The sequence below is a fragment of the Manis pentadactyla genome, chromosome 12 (assembly GCF_030020395.1).
Source record: "Manis pentadactyla isolate mManPen7 chromosome 12, mManPen7.hap1, whole genome shotgun sequence".
Taxonomy (NCBI): Eukaryota; Metazoa; Chordata; class Mammalia; order Pholidota; family Manidae; genus Manis; species Manis pentadactyla.
In genome coordinates, this window is record NC_080030.1 from 6,699,577 (window position 1) to 6,713,647 (window position 14,071).

At 48.6% G+C, this 14,071-nt stretch overlaps 1 protein-coding gene across 4 annotated transcripts in view; it reads left to right on the forward strand.

Annotated features, from left to right (window-relative positions):
- The window catches only part of INSR (insulin receptor), a 106,328-nt gene that overhangs the window by 85,325 nt on the left and 6,932 nt on the right, over nt 1-14,071 (forward strand). For 2 of the 4 annotated variants that reach the window (XM_036879306.2, XM_036879308.2), the window contains 8 exons: nt 4,512-4,671; nt 7,989-8,088; nt 9,684-9,751; nt 10,033-10,277; nt 11,130-11,240; nt 11,337-11,496; nt 12,850-12,979; nt 13,317-13,451. In XM_036879306.2, the coding sequence (XP_036735201.2) occupies nt 4,512-4,671; nt 7,989-8,088; nt 9,684-9,751; nt 10,033-10,277; nt 11,130-11,240; nt 11,337-11,496; nt 12,850-12,979; nt 13,317-13,451 (1,109 nt within the window). Of the gene's footprint in view, nt 1-4,511; nt 4,672-7,985; nt 8,089-9,683; nt 9,752-10,032; nt 10,278-11,129; nt 11,241-11,336; nt 11,497-12,849; nt 12,980-13,316; nt 13,452-14,071 lie in introns of all 4 variants that reach the window. The other 2 variants (XM_036879305.2, XM_036879307.2) reach the window with 1 other exon arrangement.

Below are 14,071 nucleotides of genomic sequence, written 5' to 3' on the forward strand. Positions count from 1 at the left end.
CCAGTTTCCCACATGGCTTGGGAGCTCTGCCCTTTAAGCGGAAGGTTGGCTGCCAGCATTTGCGTCCCTCCTGACATGACATTTCACTTTTGAGAGGGTTATCTGAGTCTGGGAATAAGTCCCTGAAGACCTTAATAAGTGCCTTTTGTGTTGGGGGCTTTCCCACTACCAGAAACCCAAGGTGATGGGTGAATGCAGAGGCGCCCAAGATACGGAATCTAAGAAGAATAAAAAAGTAGCTCAGCTATCCCAAGGCCTCACTCTGTGCCCCCAGCATGCTCAGCAAGGTTACACACAGTATCTCATTTGTCATATTTTATCACATCTAAGACATGATAAGAGGTCCCATTATTTTTATGGACTACTGAAAAAGCAAAGACACTGCCAGTTCTAATTGTAAGATGGCTTGTGAGATGCATTCCGATTTCAGAAATGTCCAAACGCGAAAAACAATGTGCCTCTCGGGACCAACGAAATGCAATAAATCCTTAGACTACCCCAGTGAGATTGCTCCTGAGGCATCCAGAATTTAATTCATGTCCAAGGTCCTTAAGGAAAAAGTCAGGATTCAAACCCAAGACTATCTGATGTTCTCATCCAGGGGTTGGCACCTTTTTTTTCTGTAAAGACCCAGATAGTGAACACGTTAGCTTTGCAGCCAGACAGCCTCTGTTGCAAACACTTAACTGCGGTCGTAGCTCAAAAGAGGAATGAGAAAGCAGTGGGTGTGGTTGTGTGCCAATAGAATGTTTCTTACGAAAACAGGCAGCAGGCTGGAAAACTCAGGGGCTCTAGTTTGCCAGCTTCTGCTCTAAGCCATGCCTGTAACCATTGTGGGAAGGACTCCATCCCCAAAAGAGACACTTGAACCTGATCGCGGATAATTCTCCCCTTTACTGGGTGACTTCCAACGGGTAAGTCACATCACCTCGCTCGGTTTGTACCCTGCCTTTGACTGAGCCCTTCTCCTGTTGCAGGCACCTGGCTGAGTCCTTTACAATGGTCCACTTAGACCCCACAGTGGCCAAGAGGGATCTGTTAGTATCCGTCTCCGCACCAGGCGGCTGAGTGGGCTTGTTCAGGGCCGCCCACCCAGCACACCGAAACCCAGACTGCTGGGCTTGGAAGAAGTCATTTCCTACAAATGGCCAGAGAGTCAATATTTTCATCTTTGGGAGCCATACAAGCAGAAAGGAGGGTTTAAAAAAAAAAAATAACAGTTTTATTGAGATACATTCACATACCACAAAATAATGCCCATTTAAAATGTACGATTCAGTGGTTTTGGTACATTCACAGAGAGGTGCGACTATCTCCACAATTTCAGAATGCTTTTATCACCCCAAAAAGAAACCCCATTCCCCCCTCCCCCCACCACTCCCCTTCCCCCTTCAGTCTTCCCGCCTCCCCTCCCCAGCTCCTGGCAATGGCTCATCTGCTTTCCGTCTTTGTGGATTTACATGTTCTGGAAGTTTCCAGTAAAGGAGTCTTGCAATATGCAGCCTTTGGTTATTGGCTTCTGTCCTTGGCATTATGGTTTCAAGCATGAGGACCTCATTCCTTTTTTATGACTGAATAATATTCCACCATACGGATGGACCACATGTTTATCCATCCATCTTTCGGTGCACGTTTGGGTGGCTTACACCCTTCGGCTATTACAAATAATGCAGCTGTGAATGCTGGTGTACGGGCTTTGATGTGGATGTACGTTCTCAGTTCTCTGGGGCACATACGTAGGGGTGGAATTCCTGGGTCATGTCTTGCTCTGCATTTCACTGGTTGAGGAAATGCCGAACTCTTTCCCAAAGCAGCTGCACTATTTTGCATTTCCACCGGCAGCCTGTGGAGGTCCCCATCTCCCCACACTTGCTCTGGCTCATCTTTCTGATGGGAGCCGTGGTGGTGGGTGTGAAGTGGCGTCTCACTGGGGTCTTGATTTGCATTTCGGTGACAGCTCATTGGGGCCTGAATCCCGTGTGTGTTCCCGAACCCACGGGACTCTTCAGCCTCAGGCAGTTAGGGTCGGCCCTGGAACCAGGCTAGGGTTGAGTGGGGAGGGCAGGAGCCATTCAAGGGGGAGATCCGGGTTCCAAAGGAAGTTTGGGATGTCGTTGGCAGCAAGAGAAATGGGTTCTGTGCAGGGAGCAGCATGTGTTTCCCACTGTAGATACTCCTTGATTTTATGCCTGCTGCCCCCACTGAACTCACCCCCATTTGCCTGGAATTTTCCAGGTTTGATCACTGAAGTCCCACATCCTAGGAACCCCTTGGTCCTGGGTAACCTGGGACAGTTGGTCACCCTACTTGCTGTGGATCAGACCCTCAGTTCTCTCGGCTGCCTTCAGCTGGGCTCCCATTCCTGGAACCCAAGGGTCACCAGTAGGAATCCCCTCCACAAATCCCCACCATAGTCTTTTCCCCCTGCTCCCAACCTGGTGTCAGACAGACCAACCTTATTTGTCTTTTAGGGGAATAGAGAGATGGAGGGAAAATTAGGAGAGAGTGAGAGGTTATAGTCACTTTTTAAAAAACCTCTTCATAGGCAAGACTGATGGATTATCTCCACCACCTTTATTACTTCACATCGCTTTGATAAAGTAAAAAAAAAAATGTGTAAACTTTTTATTTTTTATACCATTTACACTGTTGGGTATATTTTCTTCAGGACAGATTTAAGAACTCTTTTCTTCCCATGGTGCAGCCTTTTGATTTGATTTCATTTGATTTCTTTTACCATTCTTAAAAGAGTGTGGATCTACGTAAATCTCTGATAAAACACAGGAAAAAAAAAAGTAAAGCATACACGCCCCAGGGATCAACACGGAAATAGAGACAAATGCGTAAGCTTATTAGCTTGTGAGGCCCACGGGGAAATAAGACCGTGAAACCTGCAAGCATGGGTCCAAAGTTTGAAAACTTTCCCACACACCTCTGAGCTAATAGCGCATGCAGAGAACTGAACCGGAAAATCCGGGTGGGGAGAGAAAGAGGTGTTAAGAACTCCCGGGCTTATCATGTGACAATAACAGCAAGAAAACAAATCAGGCTGGTGGCAAGGGTGGGGACCTCTAGTCCAAAGTTTCTTCCAAGTCGGGTGAGTCACCAAATAGAAGGAGACAAATAAGCAAGTATAGAAACCAAAGGTAAGCTGCTACCCAGGACAGAGGGGAAACGCGTCCTTCTGTGGTGGCCATGCATCCCGGACACCTTGGGCGGTGGGGACCAGGCAGGGAGCGTGACAGAAGGTTCTGGACCCTGATGGATCTCTCCCCATAGACACCAAAGAGCAAAAGCAGGAAACCTGATCAAGACTGAAGAAGCCAATTACATACAAGTTTGTGCCCACAAGAAAGAAAAAGCTCAAAACCACAAGAGATATGGAAGCAAAGGATAAGGGCACATGAAAATTAAAAATCGATGCTCTTTCTAGGGCTGGGGTGGTCCCCCGGGTCAGGGTCTCCCAGAGGGGAGGGGAAAGGGTAAGGGACCAATGATTCTAATGCAAAGTTCAAGGCAAGAGAGATGCAAAAGTGATGCATGCAACTAGAGGTGCTTTTGGCTTTTAAAGTAGCAAATGAGAGAAAAAAAAAAATTAAAAAGACCTCCCACCAAAGGCTAGAGAGTATTCTATAAAACTCGATCAAAATTCGATTTGAAATTTGACTTTGGTGATGGGGGTCGCTTCTTTGCTGTCCTTCTTGGACTTTCTGGAGGCCTGGTGAGAATGTCCCCCAGGGGTTTCAAGAAATTTTGGGTCCAAATGGTCCAGAGTTCAAGGGCTGGCCCTGCCACTCAACAGCAATTAGATCTCCGACAAACCATTTTGCGTCCTCAACCAGGGGTCAGTGAACTGCTTTTGTACGCGTTTTTAGAACCTGAGAGCTAAGAATTGTTTTCACATCTTAAAGTGGCTGGAAGGAAAAAACATATCAAAAGAAGAACAGTATCTCATGACACATGCACATTTATGTGAAGTTCAGCTTTCAGTGTCCACAGCGTCTCGTTGGCACACAGTCACACCTGTCATTGGCTCGTGTTCCGGATTCAGGAGCCGTCTCTGGCTGCTTTAGTGTTAAAACGGTAGAGTTGAGCTGGTGACAGTGACTGTTCGGCCCCTCGAAGCTGAAAATATTTACCCTCTGGTCCTTCACAGCAAAAGTTTGCCCACCTCTGCCCTTAGCTTCCGTGCCCTTGCCCCTTGCGTGGTTAAGTCCCTGATCGGGTTGTCCTAAGAATGAAATGGAGTAATGCAGGTTGAACGCTCAGCGTGTGGTTTGGGAAGAGTTGGCTGTGATCTGTCATGATCCCATCTGCATCTGGCTCCTTATCCATAGAGCTAAGGTTCTAAAATTCTGTGAGTCTCCAAGCCGCTTTTGTGTTGCACTCTCGTTGTGCCTTACTTCCTCTGTCTTTCCTGAGCCATCCTGTCTGTGACATTGCTGGTCGGGGTGGATGCTCCCAAATGTACAGCTTCCCCACCTCCCCTCTCTCACCCCCTTGTCTTCCAGGAGCTGCACCTCTGCGTGTCCCGGAGGCATTTTGCTCTGGAGCGGGGCTGCAGGCTGCGAGGGCTGCCCCCAGGGAATTACAGCGTGCGCATCCGGGCCACCTCACTGGCGGGCAACGGCTCCTGGACAGAAGCCACTTATTTCTATGTGACCGACTATTGTAAGTCTGCACGGCAGCTTTGACTGGTTGGGTCTGTGCGTGGCGCTGGGCATGGCAGAACATTTCATAGGATGGTTAGGGTAATGTGGTGGCTCCCTGCTGGCCTTGGACTTGACCCCTGGGTTGTTTGGCTGCTGCTGTGTGACCAGGGTGTTGTGCTTGTCTTCTCTGAGCCTGTACTTCTTCATCTGACCATGGGGAGAATAGCAGGACCACCTCTGGAGGTGAAGGGAGGTTTCAGCGACATTGTGAATGTCAAGTAGCTGGCACAGGGTATGTCTGATGCACATAATAGCTCCTGTTACTAGTGTCCCCATCTTTATTTTTAGATGGGCTGTGTCCCCCCCATGGGCAGGTGTTGGGACTTACCTACTCAGCCCTGGGTGTTCCCTTGACGTGCAGACCATAAGTCCTGCCACTGGGCAAGCTGGGCACACTGTGGCCAGTAGGGTGCGGAGAGGTGGAGAAGGCTGAGCTGGTCAGGGAGTGCTTCCTGGAGGCGGTGACCTCCTGGCTGACCTGGTAGAGTGTACAAGTGGGGACAAAAGAAAATATTTAGTTCCACATGGGGTGGAAACTTAGACACTTGAACAAGTAAACAGAAAATGACCTGGCGAGGAGACATTCTAGACCAGGAGGGGCAGGAGTTTGGGTGGAGGGATAACATGGCTCTCTTCTGCTTGGTGGGATTTTCACATACTGGGCACTGTGGGAATGTGGAAAGTGGGTCGTGATTCTTGCTGGGATGGATCTGCTCAGGGTCAGCACTGGGAGAATGTTCTGACCCCACTGGGTATACATACCCTACCACCATTCTGACACTACCCACCAGAGTGAGCACGGACCCCATAAGATCAAAAGCATGGACCTCAACCAGTCTGTCCTTACCGCAGACGCCAGTTGCAAGTTTTGCGGTTCGCCAGGCCACCTTTACTTTGACCACCTGGCAATACCCTTTCAGATTCAGTCATTTGCTATATCAGCTCACAGAGCTGAGAAAAGTGCTGTATTATGATGATAATTATATTATAAAGGATATAGGTTAGGACCACCCAAATGAAGACACGCAGTGGAGAAGGGCAGAAGGGTACCCCTATGGAACCCTATGGAATCAGACATATCGGCGTGTCCACCAGCCAGGAAGCTCCTCTGAGCCTCGGTGTCCACGGTGTTTACTGGGGCTTCATTACCTAGGCACTACTGAGCAAACCATTGCTCGTGGTTTTCTGGTGACCAGCCTCCATGCTGGGTCAGCTTGTCCCTTGTGTGTTCCAGGGGGGCCCATCGATAACAAAGATGCTCCTGCACCTCAGGCTATTTCAAGGATTTGGGGTCTCTCTTAGGAACCAGGGTCGCCATGCATAAAACTCTAAGGAAAAATAGCTCAGTGGGAAAAATCTCTGCAACATCGTCGACAAAGAGCTAATATCCTTAAAATGAAATGAACAGAGAGCATATATGAGAGTAAAGAGATATGTCCGAACACAAGAATAAGTAAAGAACATAAATGGCCAATTTAAAAAGGAATGTAAAAGAAAAGAAAAAAAGGTCCACCCCTAAAACCCACACCGAAAAAAAAAAAGCAAATTAAAACAACATGCAATTTGTAACATATCAAATTGGCAAGGGTTTTTTGTTTGTTTCTGCTTTTTATTGATAGCACTTCACTGTCTTCCAAAACACACAGACCCGTGGACATTGTTTTTTGTGGTCGGAGAGTGCGAAAACAGAGTCATTTAGTCATACGTATCAAAACCTCTATAAAGGCTCTTACTGCGTGAGCCTGCAGTTCTGGTTCTAGAAATTTATCCTAAGGAAATGGTGAGAGATGTCCGAGAAAGATACATGTTCAGGGAGATCCAGCCCAGCCTTACGAACAATTGCAAAAAATCTGGAGAATTCAAGTTCAACACATTAGATTACTTAAAATAAAAAAATCTTTATTATATGATAGGGAGGCAGGCAAGACACCCAAGGTGCAAAATCTAAAGAGGCGCTCACTCTCAGGGGCCAATCCTTGTCTTTGTGTGACTCAGAGTAAGTGTCACAATTCTTGAGCAAGAAGAAATTCTCAAATTGTACATCCGGGAAGCCTCCCTTATTAGTTCTGCTGGTCACTAGGCTCTGAGGAGAGAGCTGGGTCGGTGGGTCTGGGAAGCAGACCAGGGCGGGGTGCTGTGTGGCTGTTTGCATCTGCCCTGACACAGGCTAAGTCCTGACCACTCCCAGCTCCTAAGGAAGAAGGGAAGAAGGGGTGGACCTTCTTTACGTAGTAAACAGCCACGTGGGACCCAATGGTTTCCATTTCTCATGTTCTGTTCAGTCATCAAATATTGACAGAGACTTTCTTTGTGCCAGGAGCCCCAGGACTGGAATAAGGCACTTTGCTGTTAATTCAGGGAGGTGCAGGAAGACGGGCCCCCAGGGCAGAGCTGGCCCCCAAAGGCAGCGTGTGGTGGTGGTCAAAAACTCACTCGGACCACTGGGCTGGGTGGACCTGCTCTGGGATTTGGGCAGACCCCTCACCCCTCTGAGCCTGTTTGCCCCTCCATTAACCAGTGTTAACCATTGTACCTCCCATCTTGGCTTAGGTGATGGTTAAATAAGACTGTCACACCAAGCCCTTCATACCGTGCCCAGCATTTTACTAAGTATCCAGGAAACTGCTATTTATATTAAAGATCTGAAGAACCAGCTTTCTTCCCTGATTTTCTCAAATGCCATTTTCATCCTTGGCTTCAAAGAGTCTGAATTCATGGGTGTGTTTGTCATTTGCAGACAGCTCAGCCTTGCATGTGAATTTTGAAAATAAGAGGCTATGTAACATTTCTTTAGTGCATTTAAAAAAGGTGCTTTGGGGAGGAGAACCCCCTTTCACACACACGCACAGGGCACCTCCTGGTGAGTTTTTCATCTGCCAGAGGTTCTGTGGGATTGATTGGCTGTTTAATTTACAAGGCCCCATGCAAACTGGAAATGCAGGGCTCCTTGTTTAAAAATTAAGACTCTCAAGCATTCAACTGGGAACAAGGCCCTTCTGAACGTAGGGCCCTAGCTGACGGTCTGGGCTACCCGCTCTGGGAAAGGGAGAAGGCTGGTCGTGGGCAGTGGTCTGGGGAGCCAGGGGTGTGCTCCCAGAATACAGACCTCTGAGCTTGACTCCCAGCCCCACGGAACATTTCAGGCCTGCTGGAGACCAGCAGAGATCCGGGAACAACGAGTGTGTGTGGCCCATTGCTATAGATAGACGTAGATGTGATTCGGAATGTGAACACATTCTGATGGGAAACCTTTATTTTCTTATTTTATTTCAGTAGATGTCCCATCCAACATTGCAAAAATCATCATCGGTCCTCTCATCTTTGTCTTTCTCTTCAGTGTTGTGATCGGAAGCATTTATCTGTTCCTGAGGAAGAGGTGAGTGGGGTAGTGTCCCGGTAAATGGTTAACAGCCAGCTCTCCAGAAAAACAAGGTTGCCTAGATATAAAGAGAGCGCTGGCTAAGTTTATTATACATTTTGCTGATATAAAGGATGTGTGTGATATGCAATTTACAGATAGTGATTGTAATACAATATAGGCTAGTTTTTTATTGTAAATTTCTCTAGCCCGTTGGTTCTTGCCAAAGGTTTTCATTGATTTTTTCCCCCTCAAGATACAGAACAGAGGTGTCTTTCATCAGCCTGTGGTTGTGACTGATGAATGAGTGTAGTTCCCACGTGAATGTTTACTGATATTTTGTTTACAGTAAAGAGTAAGACAAAAGCGAAATAAGGCATGCATGGTCATCAAGGAGGGACTTCGCTGAATCAGATAATAATTCTTAACTGCAAGAAGAACACCATCTCAAAATATGAGAGATGCCCTCAAAAAAAAAAAGAATTTTGGCAAATTTGGAGACCATTGTTAAAAATATAAAACCTTCATATTAATTTGTAAGACTTGATTGTCATGAAGGAAGATAGTATTTTACTATACAAATTTCAACTAAAAACTTTTAATAACTAGTGGACAGACTGAAAAATTAATGTTACAGTTAAATTTGTTTTAGCCAATGATACATTTCTTTCATTTTTAATCTATATATTTTTGAGAATTTTTGTCCAGGAAAACAGGATTAAAACTAAATATAGAACCAGAATTTTGAATTGGTGTATAAGAAAGTATTCAAAAAATTTTTTCCAGAGCTACTAAAGCATATTCAATAATAGTGCTCTTATTATATATATTGATATACCACCAAAAGTAAAATAAAAACCAAATTACATTTAAATGTTAAAGAAGAAGAACACCATCTCAGTTGTTTGTTTTATGCCATTTGCAATGTCATAGCCGTGGAGAAGATGCACGTTTACGGTTGATCTGCATTGTGTACTTTCTTGCCATCACTTTCCCAAGCCTGGACAGACAGTGGAACAATAAACCGACCCAAGTGTTGGTTTGTGACATCTGCCTGTTCTGAGGTGCAAATACTCCTACCTCAGCCGGTTTGAAGCTACACACACGAGGTCGCTGATTGCAGCGTCAGGAAGAAACATGCAGTCACTTACCATTCTGTAGTGTTGCTGACATAGGATACCGCACTGTAAATACACGAGCTAATGTAAATAGCCCCAAAAGAGCTGATTATAGATACAGTAGGATCATAGACAGGGCTGTAATTAACAACGTGCATGCTGATTTCCTGAAAAGTGAACAGAGTCGTTTCTCACGAGCAGAAGGAGAAGGTTCTAGAACAGCAGTGGGTGAGTGGCTTTTAGCAGTTACACAGACAACCGTAAATTACAGATTACGGGGCTAGTGGTCCTGTGGATGTGCTTAGGTGCCCATCTGATGGGCTTGTATTCAAAACATCTGGGTCCTGCAGCCGCGCCCCAGACGGTATCCCGGATCATGAGGATGCTGCCCATAAGGGTTGCCTTTTGTATTGGTGAGGCTTGTAGCCTCCTGCTAGTGCCCCGCCGAGTCCCCTGCGACTGTCAAGCTGGAATGCCTCCCTTTTCCTCTTCCAGGCAGCCAGACGGGCCACTGGGACCGCTGTATGCATCCTCGAACCCCGAGTACCTCAGTGCCAGTGATGGTGAGTACCATTCCCGGGGAGGTCCTGCACCCCCTGGGCACTTTGCAGAGAACAGGCACGGGTGGGAAGGAGCGTGATTCAGCAGCGGGTTCTGGATCAGACAGAACCGGGGAGGGTGCAGCCGGCCCGGCCCACGCCTGTCCTGATGTTCTTGCCTCTGTGCCCAGTGCCTGGCTCACAAAAGTCACTCAATGAATGTTGGCAAAGGGGGTCAGGTGGGAGGCGGCGGGGAACCCCGCAGGGGATCCGCCGAGGATGCTGTGTAGATAAGTGAGATGTAGTGTTTCCGTGCTCTGTGTACGTGCCGGACGAGTGGGAGGTGCCCCGGGAGAAGATCACCCTCCTCCGGGAGCTGGGGCAGGGCTCCTTCGGCATGGTGTATGAGGGCAACGCCCGGGACATCGTCAAGGGCGAGGCGGAGACCCGTGTGGCCGTCAAGACTGTCAACGAGTCCGCCAGCCTGCGGGAGAGGATCGAGTTTCTCAACGAGGCCTCGGTCATGAAGGGCTTCACCTGCCACCACGTGGTGAGTCCTGCGTTGGCCGGGGAGCAGACAGATGCACCCTTTAGGCCGCAGCCCTTGTTCCAGCACTGCCTCCTGCTGCACAGAGCAGGGGGCACTGGGTGGGGGCCCCGTCCTGTCCCTGCCCCCCTCCGTATCCTCTCCAATCCCACTCGCTCCTGGCTCGCCTGAGCTGCTGCCCCATCATTTCCCAGGATTCTCTGTCTCTTCCCTCTTCCTCGTTCCTTTGTCACCCTTAAATCCAGGACAGTGCCCCTGTGCCCCTCGAGTTAGGGACAGACTCTTTCTGTGGCGGTGGCCAGCTCTAAACCCAGTATGTTAATCAGGCATCACGTTAGGAGACCTCCCTCGCCAGAAGGTGATGTTCTGGCAAAACAGAGAAGCAGAGTGGAGTCAGGGGACTGGGGACTCAGGGATGGGGGAACGTGTATTTGAGCCAAGACTCCAGGGTGGAGGGACTGAGCCGTGGGGACATGGGGAACAGAGGCTCTGGCAGAGGGAACAGCTAAAGCAAAGGCATGGAGGCAGGAGCTTGCCTCTTATGCTCGGAGACCTCACGGAGGTGGCTGAGGGTTGCCTCGGACAAGGGTCGGTAGGATGTGCCCGGGAACGCCACTGTATGTGGGCAGGTCTGTCTGCTGCCTGACCCCGCCCAAGGTTGTGAGTCTTGGGTTCCTCCTCCTTCCCCCACCTCCCCTGTCCCAGCAAGGTGGTAACCTTGGCATTTGAGCTGCACAGACCAGGGCTTACCACACTCCCCCCCGGGAGCAGGGCTGGCCACCAGCCGGGGAGACCTCAGGGAGTCCGACGCTTCCCGCAGACCCTCACCCAAGACCCCCCATGCTTACCCTTCAGGTCCGCCTCCTGGGGGTGGTGTCCAAGGGCCAGCCGACACTGGTGGTGATGGAGCTGATGGCTCACGGGGATCTGAAGAGTTATCTCCGTTCCCTGCGGCCGGAGGCTGAGGTGAGCTGCTCCTGGGTCCCCAGCAGGGCCCCCCCACCCCCCACTCTGGCCCTGGGCCCCAGTGGCGCTGAACGCAACCTCACGTTTCCACTTCAGAATAACCCTGGCCGCCCCCCTCCTACCCTGCAAGAGATGATTCAGATGGCGGCGGAGATTGCCGACGGCATGGCCTACCTGAACGCCAAGAAGTTTGTGCACCGGGACCTCGCCGCTCGGAACTGCATGGTTGCCCACGATTTCACCGTCAAAATTGGAGGTCGGTCTGGCCGTCTGCTTCGAAATGTATGATGCAGGCCCAGTTTGATTTTGGAATCAGTCTCTAACGAGCAGTTAAATCTCTCGCAGCAGTGTGAAGGGGCAGGATTTGGGGTGGGGGCCTGATCCTCAAACTGTAATTTAATTGCATTTCACTGACTCACTTCCTTAAATAATATTTGTGTACCTTGTATGCGCAAGCGCCCATGGTAAGTGCTACAACGTGTGATAATGCGTAAGTCACCATAAGATTTTTCTACCCTTGCACAGCTTACAGTTTTTATCTGCACCATCTGGCGTGGTAGCCACTGGCCACGTGGGGTCAATTTTAATTTACATTTAAATTACCTTACATTTTTTTTTGCTGGTAAAATTACATTTTTTTTTTTTATTAGTGAGGTTAAAAATCCAGTCTTTCAGTTGCTGTGGCCACATTTGAGGTGATCAGTAGCCACCTTGAGCCTAGCAGCTGTCACATTGGACAGTGAGGAAATAGACCAGGTGCATCAGGACAGAAAGTTCTGGTGGACAGAGCTGTTCTGATGAACAATAAAATAGTTAACACATGTATAAACAAGATACCAGAGACCTGGAAGAGCACACTGAAGGAGGTAAAAGAGTTCCCTGATAGGGAGGAAAGGCCCAATCCTTGGCAGGGAGGCAACATTTCAGTGAGGACTCTAGAAGTTGACCTGAATAACAGCATCCCGGGTTGGGGCTGACAGCACGTGCAAAGGCCCTGAGGCTGGCAAGATGGCTGATGTGGTGGGAATAAAGTGAGTGTATTTTAGAGCAGAGCAGTAGTAGATGTGAGGTTAGGGAGACAGGCAGGAACCAGACCTGGAATAGCCTTGCAAGGCATGGTATGTAGCCAATGGGAAGCAAGAAGTCATGTAATTCTATTTGTGATCCCCAAAGACCTTATCCTACATTAGCAAGGGGAGCAGGAAGTGATGGGATCCTATTTATAATCTCCAAAGACCTTATCCTCTGTCAACAATGGGAAGCAGGAAGTGCCTATTTATGTGGCTTCTTTTGGGCAACAGGCCATCAGAATCAGGATGGAGGGGGTTCTGCAGCTGAGAGGTGGTGGTGGGCTGGGCAGAGGGACAGGGCAGGACGATGGGGAGGAATAGATGGGTTAGAGAGGGATGTGGAGGGAGGGTGGGCAGGACTCGCTGTGGTCTTGGATATGGGTCGTGAGGAAAGGGAGGTGGTCAGAGGGGAATCCAACCGTGGGTTTTGAGCTGGGCAGCTGGGTCGTTGGTGGGGCAGGTGAGCACACACCTGGGGCAGGTGAGTCCCTCTGGGCCACAGGCTGAAGGTGAAGAGCATGTGCTCTGTTCCTTGTCAGACTTTGGAATGACCAGGGACATCTACGAAACGGATTACTACCGGAAAGGGGGCAAGGGTCTGCTCCCCGTGCGGTGGATGGCCCCGGAGTCCCTGAAGGATGGGGTCTTTACCACTTCTTCTGACATGTGGTGAGTTGTGTGCGGGTCGGATCGGCAGACAGAGTACGAGGCTTGCATTCCAGGTCGCTCCACTGGTGTGACTGGCAAGAGGGGCTGTTAAAACTGTCTTCCTTGGGGCCTTTTCATCAAGAAAATGAAGAGAACGTCACGCCTGAGGACCTTTGCATGGCTACTTACATTCTGATAGAGACTAACATAGGCATTTCTGAATGCGGCATGAATTGTTTAATTAACTGCCCAACCAGATTCTAGTAAGCCAAGAAGGTGTGTGTGTGTGTATGCGTGCGTGTGCACGTGCGTCCGTGTTAATGGCTTCTTTGTTACTATACCCAACTGTTGTTGGCAGGTCCTTCGGCGTGGTCCTTTGGGAAATCACCAGCTTGGCAGAACAGCCTTACCAAGGCTTGTCTAATGAACAGGTGTTGAAATTTGTCATGGATGGAGGGTATCTGGATCAACCTGACAATTGTCCAGAGAGAGTGTAAGTGTATAAGGGGGCACAGTGTATGGGGTGTTCATTCAAAAGACATTGCCTTGCACACTTGTGTTTGCATGTCATATGTCTACATGCATTTGAGATTGCACTTTGCCTGTGTGCATGCATGCTTGGTTTGCACATTGTATCTTTGCATACACAGCTGTGTTTACATGTCATATGTCTACATGCACACTTGTTTGCAAATTGTATCTTTGCATGCACACCTGTGTTTGCACATCCTGTGCCTACATGCATGCTTGGGTATGCATATCATATTTTTACCTGGATGCCTTCTTGCCTGTCATGTCTTTGGAAGGTTGTACAAGACACCCAACAGCAGTTGTTACCATGCAAGAAGGAAACGGGGGAGCAAGGCTGGGACACTTGTTTAACTGTCTATTCTTCATACACTTAACGTTGCCTCAGGGGAACTATCCCAATACGGGATGTCAGTTATGTATCAATAAAACAGGAAGAAAAAAAAATCACTAAGTTTAAACATTAAAAAAGAACTTTTTTTGGTCAGGCATATGTGTTCTACACCCTCAAAGTTCAGTTTTAGATTTTTGTGATAGGGCCAAACAGACAACACTCATGCAGGACATTAAACTCTTGCAAAATTG